The sequence below is a fragment of the Lepidothrix coronata genome, unplaced genomic scaffold (genome assembly GCF_001604755.1).
Source record: "Lepidothrix coronata isolate B3197 unplaced genomic scaffold, Lepidothrix_coronata-1.0 Scaffold18, whole genome shotgun sequence".
NCBI classification, from domain to species: domain Eukaryota; kingdom Metazoa; phylum Chordata; class Aves; order Passeriformes; family Pipridae; genus Lepidothrix; species Lepidothrix coronata.
The window spans coordinates 1,173,927-1,190,417 of record NW_016690198.1 but is presented as its reverse complement, the minus strand read 5'-3'; the positions used below and the strand labels follow the sequence as shown (position 1 = coordinate 1,190,417).

Genomic DNA, 16,491 nt, shown 5'->3' with positions numbered 1-16,491 from the left:
AGTGGCTGGAGAGCAGCCAGACAGAGAGGGACCTGGGAGTTTGGATTGACGGGAAGCTGAACATGAGCCAGCAGTGTGCCCAGGTGGCCAAGAAGGCCAATGGCATCCTGGCCTGGATCAGGAGCAGTGTGGCCAGCAGGACCAGGGAAGGGATTCTGCCCCTGTACTCAGTGCTGGTGAGGCCACACCAGGAGTACTGTGTCCATTTCTGGGCCCCTCAGTTCAGGAAGGATATTGAGGTGCTGGAGCAGGTCCAGAGAAGAGCAATGAGGCTGGTGAAGGGACTCGAGCACAAGTCCTATGAGGAGAGGCTGAGGGAGCTGGGGCTGTTCAACCTGGAGAAGAGGAAGCTCAGGGGAGACCTCATCACTCTCTACAACTCCCTGAAAGGAGGTTGTAGCCAGGTGGGGCTTGGTCTCTTTTCTGAGGCAACTATCAGCAAGACAAGAGGGCATGGTCTGAAGTTGTGCCAGGGGAGGTTTGGGTTAGATATTAGAAAGAATTTCTTTAGAGAGAGAGTGATCAGACATTGGAATGGGCTGCCCAGGGAAGCGGTGGATTCTCCGTCCCTGGAGATTTTTATAAAGAGACTGGATGTGGCACTTAGTGCCATGGTCTAGTAACTGCAGTTGTAGTGGATCAAGGGTTGGACTTGATGATCTCGGAGGTCCCTTCCAACCCAGCTGATTCTATGATTCTATGATTCTAAGAGTCAGGGAGGGGACACAGCTGGGACAGCTGACCCTAACTGACCATCTAACATCATGCTTAGCAATAAAAACTTGGTGATAATTTTTCCAAAGTAGTCATTGCTCAGAGATTGGTTGGCCATCAGCTTGTTTTTGGGAGGTGGAGACTTGTGGTCTTTTAATCATTTGCGTTTTGCTTTTTTCTTTTTCTGCTTTTCCCCCCTTCACTTATTAAACTGTCTCTATCTTGACCCATGAGGTTTTTCTCACATTTTCTCTTCCAATCTACTCCCCCATCCTGAGTGAATAAGCAGCTAGTGAGTGCTTAATTGCTGGCCAGGGTCAACCCACTACAAAGATTAAAGCACATAATTTTTCAGAGAAAATAAAAGAAAATATAATTATTTGTCTGCTAATTCTAAGTATAAATAAAACATTAATCATTTTTCAAAACAGGATATGTTCAGGGGCCAGGCCATACTCCACAGCCACGCTTCAGCAGATAATAAACATTTCTCTCAGGTGCCACTCCTTTATTACTAGACACCAGATTTGGATAGCCTTGTTACGTTTCCGCCCTGTAAAAATGGGCCTCCTAAATATGAACAGTTTTATCACTGTTCATGTCTCAATAACAGATTTTAAACCAGGCATATAAATCTTTTGCTCCTCTACAGCAAGCGCATTATCCAGACACAAAATTTCACAACACAAGAATTGAACAGGTAAGTATGTTTTATTATCCCATTTTAAAGATAAGGAAATCAGGATAAAGACATGGAGTGTCCTGTGCAAGGCCACAGTAAGTGCCGCAGTCAGGGCTGGGTAGCTTTCCTTTCTCTAAACAGTGCCTTCAGGTCTGTAGATGACACTGTGCTTCTGACAATAGTCATGTGAGTTTCCTTCTTTGTTTCTTTGGGAATCCTGAGATAGCAGAAGTTTTGGAGTAGCCTATGTTTGATGCAATGTTTGCTACAATTATGTTAAAAATCCCTACTGACAATTACCTCTCCTGCATGACTCTCATACCAATTTGTGCAAGTCTGAAAGGCCAGAGAGGTGCATAGTTTAATTTTGTTTATTTATACCTGCCAATTTAATCCTTTCTTCAGTAATTAAACAATGGGACTGTTTCCCCTCCCCCTTAATTAGTCACTGGCTCTTTAAACTGAACGGCAATGATCATAAGAGTTTCGTCTTTCATGTTATAGTAAAGGACTTTGAGATATTTTTTCTCCTAAGTCGTTGTTGAACTTGACATCAGTTCTATTCATCACAGAACTAGCTGCAATTAGAACAATTATGCAGATCACGTCTTTTCAGTTTAATAGCTGGTTTTTGTTTTGTTTTTCTTTTTCCTTTTTTTTTCCCCTCTTACTGCAGCTTCTCTAAGCTAAAGAGGAGGATAAGGAAAGACAGACAGACACTCAAGTAGACCACCTACTGACTAGGTCCCACCATGGAACTGGATAATTTGTTAAATACCTTTGAGCTGGAGGAAATTCCTACGGGGTGCCTTGCATCTCAGCTTGCCAAAGGTCATCATCACAACAGCACCCCATGCTCTCTTTCTGCTTCCCAGACAGGAAGGGGATGGCACACTCTGCAAACAGTGATAAACCCCTGTTCTCTGTGAAGTGGTTTAGAGTGGCTAACTAAACCAAACTATGAATAGAAGGGAAGCAACACAAAAAAAAAATTAGCAAATATAAAGTAGCCTGCATTGTAAAGCAGCCTGGATGTCTCAGGCACCTGTTTATTTAGCCCCTGTCTCATTAAGAGAAAAAAAAAGCAAGTCAGTAATTAAGACATACAGCACAATATGAGCTTATAGAGCACCTTTCAAAAAATATATCCCCAGTCACACTAGATAGTTCTATACATGTGAGATCCAGATCTTTGAAGAGCAGTGTTAACAAATTAAAAAACCCACTGTCCTACAAGGTATAGTTACAAGCATAGTTCTGGTTCTAGAGGCCTCCTTCCTCAAAAACAACAACAACAACAAACCCAAACCAAACCAAACCAAACCAAACCAACAACCTCCCCCCTCAAAAAAAATCAAAAAAACCCACAAAAAAACCAACCAACCAACCAACCAACAAACAAACAAAAGCAAACCCAAACCAAAATCAAACCAACAAAACCAAACCACAAAACCAATTTAAAAGCCTGAGTATTGTCCTCAAATACTTAACTAAAAGGAAAATTAGGAGACTGAATGTCATCTGTAACATGATTATTTATTGCCTTGTCAACAATGTCTTCTAGTCCTGTTTTTTCAAAATAGCTATTAAGAAAATATATCTAATTACCTGTGAGGCAAACAAAAGTATCATGTCCTGGCTTCAAAATCATACACATACTTTACAAACAGGTAAGTTAGTCTGAGACATCTCCTAAGTAAGTTACTCTGAGACATCTTTTAACCTTACAAATAAAATGGAGCCAGGCAATTGACCGACCCTAAAAAAGATCATGCAGTAAGAAGATAATGAACTGTTGGCATATCAGTTGCATTTTATAATTGTATCCAAAATTTTAAAAATACCTGAACATATTCTTAAAGGAAACCTGATGGCACAGATATTGTACCTTCCATGTGAACCACTTGGCTGCATGTGAGAACTCAATTAGCAGCAAATGGTAGACATAAGTTTGCAAAATATTTTAGATAACATTTCAATATAGTAAGAGCAAAACCTTGAAAATTTGCTTTTTAGATATGTGGAATTTTGCCTGTAGACGTCAGGTGAAGATATTTACGAGGTTAAACAGAATTGGTTTTATTATTTGTTAGTTCTGGGACTGCAAAAATATATCTTACATGTGTGCGTATGTTATTCAGCCTTTTATCCCCTCTGTTCCCCTCCCTGAATAGCTCACAGACAAGGGATATATCCACATCCAAATGTGAAATAAATATTCTAATTATAAAGGTCTGACAGTGAGCTGCTGTACTCACATTGTAAGAACCTCCAGCACAGTACATCCCTTTTGTATTGTCTTACTGGAAGAAACAGATCCAAGGAGGTTCAAATTTCACAGGTCATTCTTCTTTTGAGACTGTAGTAAGAAATGCATAATATAGACAATTTTACATCTTAACAACTTGGGGACCTATATCTGTCTTTTGAAAGAATTTGCAACTAGTATAAGATAATGCAGGATGAAAAAAATAAGGAGGTTTGCAGTAAAATTGATGGAGTTTATAGGTGAGCTGTAAGCTATCTTCTGTATGTCTCCATATCTTCCTATTCTGTAAGCTATGCCAAACAACTGCACAAATAGGACTGGATTCACAGGTAAATAAATACATTTCACACACATATACAGACTTTCTTAACTTGGCCTGCATCTGTATATGAGACTGATTTTAACAGCCTTTAATACAATGTCTCTCATTAATGTCAAATGGCTATTAATCAGATCCCTGATCAAGCAGTTTGACACTAATGAGACTTATGTTAGTAAGGACTTCCTAAAAGTTTGCGTTTAAATCTTGAGGTTACTTGATCTATAGCAAAGCCCATGTGAAATGCATGGAACAATGATATTGCCTTTAATTAGGCCTCAAATTATTTGAGTATTTATGATACTTTGACAGTCAATGAAGGACATCAGTTTTCCGAACATGTTTGAAAAGGGCAGTGTAAGCTTTTAACTTGACATGCCTAACCCACAAGAAGCTCTTCATCTACTTGCAGCTTCTGTATATCCAGACAAACAAAATGAATAATGTTGCCTGGAGCTTCCAGTGTGTCATAGCAAGTAGAGGGTCTGCAGGAGAAGGAAAATCTTAGTTATGTTTGCAACATACAGTTTCACACAGGCAAGCATGATAGGCATGAGAGATGGCTCACAGGGTTATGAGATGACCTCAAGTCACCCCTTGTCATTTTCATGGTCTTCTCCTAATGCACACAGGAGGAAAGAGGCAAGGAGCAATACAGTAGCACACATCAAATGTCTGGGATTTAGCTGTGCTGTTGCACTGAGGTACTATATGGTGCGCTTGGTATAAATTGAGTATATCTCTTAGTCACCATTTCCTCAAATTGCTTTCCCTGGTTGCTCCAGGGGCAGCATAGCAGCCTAGTTTTCCTAATAATAATTTCATCATAAAGCCAGAATTCTGCTCAGATGATTTCAGCAGTTTTTCCCAGAATGTCCAGCTACATTTCCGAATGTAACTTTTCTGATTTTGGCTTAGTTTGTTTCATGTACATTTAGAGGTGGTTTTCCAATATATTATGCAACATGTTATCTTTAAAAAAACTTCTTTGAACATCTGGAGATAAAACTTTTGAAATAACAGTCACATTTTCATCATTTTTAGAGTCAGTCAGGCTTTGAGTTTCACTTTCTTGCCTTTCCAAGAATAAAATTGGTAATTTCTTCTGAGTTTTATCAGGTCACTCCAACTTTCTGTGATAGTCCCTGTGAATGGATTTCATTATCTAGAAAGAAGTTTCCTTGAGACATTTAGTTGCTACAGCTGGCTTCCATGTGTTAACTTCTCATCCAGACAGCATCTCTGTGATACTAGAGATGAAAAGCTTGGCAGTTGTGTTATATTGTTTTCTTTGTTTATGTTTTCCATTTCATCCTCACCTGTGGTATTACTGGAGCCAAACAAAGCATGTTCTGTTGGAGGAGGAATTCTTCTTCTCTCTCTTCAGCAGTATTCAAGCATCATTTCCTGTAGCTGAAGTAACAGTTACAATATTATTCAGAAATAGTTTCACCATCTTTGTCATCCTGAGACCGTCTTACAGTAGTGTTAACAAAATGTGTCTGCGCATCTGAAGAACCTGAATCAGGAATGAATACATTTGGACGCACTCCAGAGATAGTCAGTCAGTGTGGTAGTTATGTGACCTGAATTAGTGTCCTCCCACAAGTATGCTGGAAACACATCACTCTGATTCAGTGAGCTAGATACTGTTCACTATATACTCATGTAAAACTAGATTATTTCTTCTAATGACAACAGAGTGAGATATATAGTTAACCAGAAAACTGTCCCAGAACTAGAGCTGACCAAGCAACTCAGAACATAAAACTGACCAAGTGAGCACAGGACACTGTCTATTGATGTTGCTGGATTCGTCTGCCACACTGGAAGTAACAAGACTGAGGATTTAGTTCATTCTACTTTTTACTAAATGTCCACTAGAAATCGTCATTTCTTATTCATTATTTTAGTGCTGGGAAAGATTATATTTTTTTCTGATTTTGTTTACTTCATGGGTGGATGGATAGATGAAGTAAAAAGTGAAGTAAGTGACACAGGGTATACCAAAATCCATCCATGCTGGCAAGTTTTAACTGATCATATAAATCAGAAGGTATTACTTCACTCTCTGATGGTACAAGTATCTCTTGATCAGAAGGAGGTCTTCAAAAGGCCCAGTTTCTTTTGCCCCTCAGGGAGAGCTAGCATGGATTGAACATTTTAAGGTGCTGTCTCTCAGGATCCCACAGACCTTGTCCAAACCATATTCTTAGAAAATAAATTGATGATTATAAGGTTAATTTGCTGCATAGCGCTTCAAAATTAGCATTTTAATGTCACAGTCATACAGTGTGCGTATCTGTAAGCATGATTTTGTTGCATTTGTGAGATGCTCATGAAAGGTTCAGAACTTAATGAGCTGGTATATTGGTGGTGGTGATAAGCTATAAACTGTACATACGCTCCTTATATTGTGAACGTTCAAGTTTAGGCTATGACCTAAAGAACTGTCAAAAATAGGTCCACTTTGCAACATGGAAACAACATCACATTCAGGGTGGCTCTCCAGAGATGCTTTTTTTCTTTTTAATTAAGATTTTGGCAGTGTTTTTGGGAACTGCTAACTACCAGAACTACCATTCTGTACATTAAAGAGGTCCTCTGTCTCATATTTGTTTAATGGAATAAACGCATTTTTCAGCATGAAGAAAAGCAGTGTAAATGCAAAGGGCCACAGAAAAGTGTCAGACTTTTAACAAGTATATTGTTCTCATTTGCTCTGTTCGCTCTTCAGTTGCTCAGCTGCTGCATCAAGAATTTAAAAATACAAATATTTGGCTCTGAATTACCCAACTGAGGAATCAACACAGAAGAGACAAAAAGGAACTAAGGCTGACAAGAAGTGAAGAAAGAGTATAGTGTTTATGAGTGCACACATCCAAATCCCTCTTCTCCCTCACAGGTTGATTCTTCCAGTGCTGGTTTACACATAAATATCACTGTGCTGAAGATTAACCAGTGCTGTAACTTCTGATTCACAGTTACCTTTACTGTAGGACTATGCACTTTGAACATGGACTACCAGTTACAGAGCACCAGGTTATTCTCTATCATGAAAAGATTATACTTTAGGGAGGATTTCTCAGCAATTCTGTATTACATGCCATCATGGTCATTCCCATTCACGAAAACTTTCAGCTACAATGGCCCTTGTTTTTCATAGTAAACAGAGGAGAGCACAGAGAATAACATTCCAAGAGCCGGATGTACAGAACAGATGTCTTGGAAATGAAGAGCAGAAATGATAAGATGGACAAAGAGTAAAGAGAAAAATCATCCCACCAGCAGAAAGATGAGCAGAATAGGAAAGGGAGATAAACTACAGAAATGGGGGGGTGGGGGGGAAGAAGAAAAAGATATCACAGAATATTTTGAGTTGGAAGGAATCCACAAGGATGATATGAAGAAGAAAAATTGGGAAAGGAAAGAGCTTTCATCAAGGGATTGTTTTGTCCTTTGCATGAAATCAAAGAACACTAAAGAGGCTCTGACAGAAACTGTCAGTACAGCTCCGCTCTTTCGCAGGCAGAGTGCAGAGGCATCTGCAAAGATGTACATTTTCTCTATCCATTGTAAAAGAAGCACCAGAATTGCCTCCTTAGCAAATTGGCACAGTAGAGCGAGTTTCTGAGTTATGGGATCAGCATCATCCCTTTGGAAAGAAACTTTACACTCACAGTGTCTGTAGCTGGGCCGTTCTTACTGATGTCTATGTTTCTGCCCTTCATCTCCTTTTAGACTTAAAATCTGCCAGGATGTATCAAACATAGCTGAATCTCTTTCTATTTTTGTTTAAAACTAATAAACAATTAATGGGAACTTCCATTTTTGCAGTCTTGGCATTGGTTCAACTATACTACAGCAGGGAAGAGCACATACAGTTCCACCTACTCTTCTGTTTGGTAAACTGTTTGACTTCTTCACTACTCGGGAGCAAGTTATCTGGTGAATGGTATCTTAGGAGAAAAGGATGTGCCACAGCTATGCTCTTGAACTCTCTAAAGAGAGAATTATGACAGAATTATGACAGAATTATAACAGAATTATTTATTATTCAAACACAAACACATAGAGGCTGTAGGTCCTAAAATACCCCTTCTCAAACTCTTCCTTGTCTGAAATACAGAATTAAAAAACCTGCCATACTTCCTAAACTATAGGCTGGTGTTCTTCCAGTCTCCTTCCCCATTAATAAACTCACCACTTCCAGGTCATATCTTCTGTTAGACATCGGCTAAGTAGTAAATAAGATCTTTTTCAATTCAAGATCCAATAAATTACACTGAACCAGTTCCATGCAAAAGAATGCAGGCATATAATTCAAAGGAATTGTACTGGAAGGAATGGAGAGCCCCAAGCTAAAGGGATGCTCTTAAACGACTACTTCTATTCATTATCTGTGGAAAAGGTGCTCAGGTTTTCTTACAGATTAAAGACATGACTTCTGCTTCCTCTCACAACAACAGGGTAGAGAAGATAGAAGATTAAGTATGATCACTCCATCATCATGAAGTTACTTACTTCATGTGCATATTGTGACAATAGAGCACCTGAACAAAGATAAGGGAACCAGAACTCAGAAAACAATTGCACTTCTAAAGAAGCTGAATACTAGTGAAGGGTCTGCAGTAGTCTCTGAGAGGGTTTGGGGTACAAATGGAACCAGTCCAACTAAAGCTCATGAAATGAGGGTGGGCCATGCTGGAAGATGTGAGATTATACTTTTTCTCTTTGGGTAAGGACATTTAGCTACTATTTTTTAATGACGTTTTTGAAATTGCATTGGATTCTCACTTGCCACTGGGTCACTCTTTTTAGCCACATGCCATCAACAACATATTGGTGTGAGAAAAGCATAGTAGCATTTGATGGCTTCTCTAACACTATAACAGGAAAGGAAAATCCTATAGATACTTAGAGTAGAGCTGAGTCAGCTGTATAGAAAAGGGTAGCTACAATAATTCTGGCTCAAGGGACAATTTAGAAACAAGTTAACTGGAATGTTAACTCCAGTGAACTTGGGTGAATAATACCTTAACTTCTTTCACATGGATGTATTCACTCAGATAAGTTATTTCAGAAAAAAAGATCTTTCTACCATCACTTCGAAGGGGCCTATGATAATTTCCATAGTTAAAATTCATAGCCAAACACGATAAATGTTGGTTTTAAACTTAGTTTTTCCATATATTTGAGATTCTATGACTGAAACTTTACAATCCGATGAGAAGTTGGAGATGGAAAATGTGCAGTTGTTGTTCTGAACAGAACTCAAGCTTCAGTGTTATAGCACACTGTGTCAGGCACTAACGTCAATCGAAAAGATTCCCTGCTTCGACCTTCCTTATTTTCTCTCCATGCCTTAGCCATTCATCCTAGCTGTGCACAGTATGTTATCACTACAGTTAGTACAGCTATTTGCATTGTCAACTAGATCTCTGAAATAAAAAATAAAACAAATAAATAAGAAAAAGAGATATGCAAATTACAATTACTTTAATGACAGTTTGGATTTCAGCCCAAAGAGACACATTTGCAAAATGGAAAGATGGCAAACAAGCATGCTGGCACAGGCATCAGTACAAGCAGAAGGAGTCTGATGGCTTTGCAACAAACACTAGCATCTTTTCAAATTATGCCTGCCAGTATGGTCATAACTATAAAGAGGTGGGAGCCACTGCTTCAAAAAAAGATAATAAACACAATCAAAGATGGAAAGGTAAGAGTTACATTCTGTCGACAGGAGAAATAGAACAGAAAAATGGACAGTGCAGCCTTATTCATAAAATCAAAATAAAATCCACATAGCATATGAATAAGGCAGCATCAGTCCAATTTCAGTGATCACAAAAAGCCCAGACTCACATCTATTCCTAGGTCCAGACTCAAATTCTCATTCTTTACTACCAACAGACGAGAAATAAAGGATCCTGCCCTTTATTTCCTTCAACATATCTGAGTTTCTGACAATAAATTGCAATAAATTGCCCAAGGGAAAACGAGGCTTGGGTTGGAACACACCTTGACAGAGGACTGCTCTACCAAACCTCTATCCCAATTTCTTTCTCTTCCTTTCTCCTGCCCCAGATTCTCCATCTCAATTGAGTACTTTCACCTGTCCTTTTCACCCTCTACATTCAGGACAGAAGGTTTTTCTCCTCTGCATTCCCAGAAAAATCATTAAAAACTGCTGTCAATTATCATGTTCACTCCCACAGTGACCAACAAGAAGTGGGAACAGCAATAAGAAGTCATGCTTTGCTGTGGACTGCATACAGGGTTAGGTATGTAGACCCTATAGTCTACACACTAGGAACAGTGAGCCAGTGAGGGTGAGCAATCTCAAAGTATTGGCTGATGAATGCGAAAAGAAAGGTGTCTAACGTACAGGTGAAAACTCTCACTCAAAATTTGGACATACATAGTGGCTTTTTATGAGAACAGTGAGGTACTCAAAACAGGGATCCTGCTTCAAAGGATAAGGAGACAGGTGTTTCCTAAAGAAAAAACCTACTAATAAAGTTGATCATATGTAAAAACAGTGTTTTACCAAAAAAAAACCAAATAAGCAAAAAACCCCAAAACTTTATTCTTTTTAAAAGCATTTGAAGTTAAAATACATAAAATCAGAGGCAAGCCTGAAGCATGGAAAACTGCAGATCAAAGAACTGTGTACCAGCAAATTAGACCGTATAGTGGCTGCTGTCAAGTGACCTAGCTGCACTGTTTATAAAAAACAGTAAAAACAGTTATTCTTGAAACTAAGGAAATCCAAATACTCCCTTGGATTCCAAACTATCCATCTAAGGCAATCTTTAAATGACTCCCTGACACAACCTCCACTCTCTGAAGATCTCCCTACTTTCATCTGTTATGGCCCAGACTCTCCCACTCCAAATGATGATATGTATCCCCAGTCCATTCTTAAAACATTCTCTGTTCCAGAAGGTCTTCAGGGGCTAGCACATCTGCTTGCAGGACTTTTTCCTGGAGGAACCTGAGCTGTCACTTTCTTTGAATTTATACGCATGCCCTCTGTGGTTTCCTCCTTAATTATGACCCTGGGGCGCCTAACACATCTCTGGAGCATGGATCTGTGAAATATAGGAAAGTCCTAGAAAGCTGACATGAACCACAGCGCAGAGGCTGCCAGAGCTGATTAGCCAGAGGGATTTTCAGGTTGAGAAAGAACTAGAAAGGCAAATGGTAGCACAAACTACAGGGAAAAGTACTAACAGGGAAGAGCAAATCACTGGTAAATCAATTTTCAAAGATATCAAGCAAACAGGGAGGTAGAGAATGAATTTTCCTCCTTTCTCCCCTTTAAAAACAATCAAAGTATGTGGGAAGATATTAGTCGCTAGTATAACACCAGTACATAAGGCGAAAATGAATGAACTTAAGGCAGAAAATCATTTAATTGGAAAATGTGGCTTTGGCTCGGCATTTTACTATTTCTATTTTATTAGGAAAACATCAATTTTAAAGGTAGGTGCACTGGTCTTGGTGAAAGAAAAAAGGAACTCCATGTTACTGTATGACTTTCTGTAAAGCATTTAACTTCTCATTCTTCAGTGAAAAAGAGAGTGACAGCTTCCTAACTTTTGCCCACAAAGTCAGTCAACTTTGCCTACACCATAGATTCCTCAGACAAAAAAATCCCACAACATTTACATTACTAAATTGCAATAGAACTTCTCATGTCCAAATTCCTTCAAAACCTGCAATGGATCTTCAGAGCAGGTCTGAATTTCTGGACTGAATTTTACAGACAATTATTTTAACTTTCAAACAAAAGGAAGTAGATCTACAGGTTGCTCGAAGATACTGTTGTGGCTCTACGATTTAGTCCAGTTCAGGCTTGACTGGACGGACATGAATTTTCTCTCACTTCCTCCAGGCAGGAATACCTTCAGTACTGGTGGTGCCTGGGCCAGCTGCAGCTGACCAGCTGCATCTTCTCTGGGCCCACAGGCGCTCTGGTGCTGGAAGTGGTTCCCAGCAAGCTTTCAGAGCTGTTGGCCAGCTGCACGGGGACAGGAACAGGGGAGCACTGGGAAGGCCGTCCTCCTCATCTGGGTCTGGACAACCCCTCCTCTGCCAAAGTGGCAGCCACCCACTTTTCTTTCTGCACAGGGTGACCATAGGACAGATGGGCTGTGGGGAAAAGCTCGGCATTAAATGACAACGTCCGGTGTCTGTAAAGAGAGACCAACAGACGGGCTCACAACACAGCCCGTGGCTGCCGGACGGGCGGCAGACAGGCTGTTCCTGTCCTGCCTGCTACTCAGGCTCACTCTCCCGGGGCCGGAAGGGCAGACCTGGCCGATCGGGGCAGCTGGGGTTCCCCCCGGCCCCTCCTCGCCCCGGGCACTCCGCGAGGGCAGGGCCGGGAGGCCGCCGCCGGTGCCGGGCACGAGGCCTTGCTGCAGGCCTCGCACCTCGCCGCGGCTGCCGCAGCTCCGCCAGCGGGGCGGCAGCCTCCCGGCCCGATGGGGAAGAGGGAAGAGCGCTCGGGGGCAGCGATGCCCGGGGCCAGCTATAGCCCGGGGCCCGGGAGCGCAGAGACCAGCACAACGTGGGCCCAACGCGGCTGCCATTTCCCCTGCCCTTCGGCGCTGCGGGAGAGAGGGCGGGGAGAGGAGGCGGAGGAGAAGGAGGAGGGAGGGGAGAAGGGAGAGGGAGGTGGCCGAGCTAGAGTGCACTGAGGCGCTCAGCTGCCAACACTCACACATCGCCTGCCGCCAGAGTCCCAGTGGTCCTGGGGAGCGAGTACAGGCGAAGAAAAGCCAGACGCGGGAGAGGAGGTTGAAGACCGCTTGGCAGGGGGAAGGAAGTCAGAGCGGAGGGAAACGTGGAGAGAGGGAGAAGGAACCCTCCTCCCCGCGGAGAGACGACTTCCCATATAGCTGGGGATAGAGGGAGAAGCTGGCGCTCAGGAACTGTGAGAGAAGCTTTCCGAGCAAGTTACCCCGGAGAGCGACGGGAAGAGAAGACAGCAGCAATCACTGATCAGAACCACTATTCCCAACCCCTCATCATTTAACCCCCGGGCGGTTCAATGCACTACTCCAAGCTCTTCCTAGTTTCCTCCTCGGGGTAACTTCGGAGGACGCGCCGCCGGTGCCCCCCGGAGGTGAGGAGAAGCGTCTCGGAAGAAGGAAGAAGTTTTGTGGGGGTTGTGTGCTGAGGAGGAGAAGATGGGCTGGAAGCGCCGCTGCTGCTGGGGAGGCGGAGGCGGCGGGGACCTTCTCTGCCGGCTCGCCCTAGTGCTAGGGTTCCTGCTGCCCGCCTGCAGGACGCGCCTCTACACCAACCACTGGGCTGTGCGGATAACCGGGGGGCTCCCGGAGGCCAACAGGGTAGCGAGCAAATACGGATACGTCAATATAGGACAGGTAACCCTACTCACAACTACTTCCTAGCGGGCGCCGGCGCTGTGGCCGGCAGGCGGGCGGCAGGGTGCGCTGCCGCCGCCCTGCGCCGCCGGGACAGGGGCAAGGACAAGGGCAAGGGACGGGCAGCCCCGCGGCCGCTGCCCGACCCCGGCCCCGCCTCAGGCCCCGCCGCCGCCGCGGGGCGGCCCACGAAGCCGCCCGGCGCCCCGGCCTCCCGGCGTGGGCCGCGGGAGGTGATGCGCGGAGGCAGGTATGCCGAAGGGGTTGGGGCTGTGGCCTCCTCTTACGAGGCGAGGTGTGAAGCGGGGCGCGGGGCGGGAAGGGGAGACCGTAGGCGAGGGGCGTCCCGCCGCCGCGCTGCCTTCGCGGCGGCTGAACTTCGCTCCGCCGCGGGCGCCCTCCTGCCCCCACCTTGCAAATTGAAAAGCGCCGGTAGAAGAGGAGCTCGTTCTGCAGCGAGTGCCCTTCTGTCTCCCCGGCAGCCAGGACGTGGCAGCTGCGGCCGCGGGGGGCGTCCCGACCCCCGCTTTGGCGGGGCGTGCGGAAGGAGGTGGTGGCAAGGGTGTCCCAGAGCGGCTGCTGGACGTGTGGCTGCCGGCGGGGTTCCGCGGGGAAGGAGACCGCACCAGAGGGCCGGGGCCGTACCTGAGCTCGCTAGATCCACACATCACACTGTCAGAAAATTCTTGGATCCAGGCAGATTTAGAAACTGCAAGTGAGTAAACACTGGATCCCGTCACACTGAATAATGCTCCCTGCTTCAACTAGGCACACTTCTGTATAAAATGTCCTAACACTGCTTTTTTGGATGGTGTTTATACTCAGTTTTCTAGTTATCCCTCGCAATTGCCGTCAAAATATGAATTGTTATGTGTAGGATTTACAAGGTGAATGCCGAAAAAATAAACAACTCCATTGTTGTTTACAACTTGGGTGTAAACATCCAAGTACACTCTTTCTAGACAGTTTTTACTACATGAATTGAAAAATTAGAAATGAGCATTTACAGGTACAGAAGGCTTCCTTTTATACATGAAATTCACAAAAATGCAGCTGCATTTACACAGCAGGCATTTCATATCAATCAGATCAAAGTGAGACCCGATTATTATTGTGTTTTAAAATGAATTCCCGCTTCCAGCATCATTGACTCAAAAGTCTGAAGCATATCTCCCACATGTTCCCAATCATTGCAAGCCAGAATAAGACAGCTGTGCAGTCTATTGTAAAGATAAATAATTTACATGAGAGAAGCTGGAAAATGTCACTAAGGTAGCACAAAATACGATGTGTAAAGATGCAGTTACCTAATGAAAAAATGACTACCAACTTCTCTGTTGTAGCGCTTAGGTGAGCAGGCAGTGCTACTTCCAGTTGGATGCACAAAAATTTGGGACCAAGCTTTCATGTAAAAATTGAACTACTACCTTGAAACTACTCTTTAGGAATCCAAGCACAAAATTTTTTTGCATTGATCACTTTTTTTGTGTGTGTGTTACACATGTCTTTTACTCAAAGTGTTTTGTCTATATTCCTATCTAGGCCATTATATGCCCAGTTGGTTGCAGGATGCACTTTTCCTGGTTTTTAATTTTGTCAGGCTGGTTGGCCAATTCAGAACCTGCCTTTTTATGCTTTGCATATCCAGACCTTACATTGAATTAGGAAAAGAATGTAGTGAGCCACAATAGTTTCTTATATGTCAATGAAAGTGCCATGCATACAACTAGGAGATATCAATAATGGATAAATTTCTAATTGGGTATACAGATGAGAGAAAATAGAGACTATAAATAATGAGAAGCTGGAAAATACTTTACTGGGTATGCAGATAAAAGGAGAGCCAATATACAGATGTAAAGAGAACCAATACCTTTACTTAGTTATACGGGTAGGGAGAGTGCAAGTCAAAGATAGATATAAGAATATTAAATGATGAATACATGAGAAAGAAAACTTCCGTAATGGCATGAATTAGACTGATGGGTTACTCCTAACCTTCTGGCTGTAACTAGTCTTTAATAAGAAGAAGCACACGGTGGGCATATCTGAAGAAATTCCACAGAACTTCCTGTATGTATTTTGGAATGGAGTAACTGGGTGCTAGATGTCAATGTGCTGTGCCAACATATGTCTTACCACTACCGTTACATGCACTAAGAAGTGGTGTGCATTTGCACAAAGTCCTACACAGGTTTCCTTTCATGGCCATTGTTCAATTTCTGATAACTTCTTGCAAAATTATCTCCAAATGGTATTTCCGTGACAGCACATTTATTATGTTGGTAGTCAGTCTAATGTTTGTTCTTTTATTCCCTGCTAGTGCTTGTACAATTTTCATCATACCGCCCTGGTTGCTAGATAGAATTTATAATCTGAGAATTCAGCGTTTATAAAATAATCCAAATGGCTGTGGTCTGACCATATGTAGTTTAACACTTTAATATATATGGTTTAAAGCCTGTGTAAAATAACTATAACTGTATTTCTTAAACAAATAAATAAAGTGCATTGTTTTCTATAAAGCCTCTCAATCACTCTTTGTAGACTGTATGTCTTGGTAAAGATGGGTAAATAGAGTAAGATTTTGGAGAAAGTAACTTTTGGAGAAAGGGAGGGGCAGTCTGGACTGATGAGTTAGACTTGCCTGTAACAGGCTTTTTGCATATATTTGGAAAAGCAGGAAGATATTTGACACAAAAGAGAAAGTGCGAAAGAAGATGGGAATAGGGCAACTACCCACTGTTTATTATTGAGAAACAATTGCAAGCAGTTTTAAAATCTCTTTATGTGAGATGTTGAAAGACATTCTCTTAATTGAATACACTATGAAAACACTGAAAGAGATAACCAGTATGCAGAATTTTCTCATATGAAAACATTGAAAGAGATAACCAATAAGTGGAATTTTTTCATAGGGTTACACAGTAGGTTTAATATTTTTGGTTAAATTAAAATTAAAAGCTCATCTCTAAGAAGAAAGTGTAAAAAGCTAAATCCAAATTCCACTTACAGCTGTTCCAAAGAACCAACTCAGTACAAATTACCCAGAAAAATAATCTCATTAAGATGTTCAAGATAAGAGGTAGTGAAACTGTATAAAAAT

At 42.2% G+C, this 16,491-nt stretch overlaps 1 protein-coding gene and 1 long non-coding RNA gene across 7 annotated transcripts in view; one reads left to right on the top strand and one right to left on the bottom strand.

Moving 5' to 3' along the window:
• Positions 1-1,458: 1,458 nt before the first annotated feature.
• Positions 1,459-14,596, bottom strand: LOC108493645. 2 transcript variants are annotated; one of them, XR_001873554.1, is made up of 5 exons: positions 13,797-14,596; positions 5,304-5,397; positions 3,655-3,755; positions 2,175-2,292; positions 1,459-1,613 (listed from the first exon to the last, which is right to left on the bottom strand). It is a non-coding gene; the product is annotated as an uncharacterized LOC108493645 (long non-coding RNA). The 2 variants fall into 2 exon arrangements; XR_001873553.1 differs by lacking the exon at positions 13,797-14,596 and adding an exon at positions 12,719-12,824.
• The window catches only part of PCSK5 (proprotein convertase subtilisin/kexin type 5), a 257,925-nt gene continuing 253,920 nt past the window's right edge, over positions 12,487-16,491 (top strand). For 2 of the 5 annotated variants that reach the window (XM_017807261.1, XM_017807266.1), the window contains exon 1: positions 12,487-13,385. In XM_017807261.1, coding sequence (XP_017662750.1) covers positions 13,188-13,385 — 198 coding nt within the window. In that variant the 5' untranslated portion in view covers positions 12,487-13,187. Of the gene's footprint in view, positions 13,386-13,566; positions 13,636-16,491 lie in introns of those variants that run through there. The other 3 variants (XM_017807267.1, XM_017807263.1, XM_017807264.1) reach the window with 3 other exon arrangements.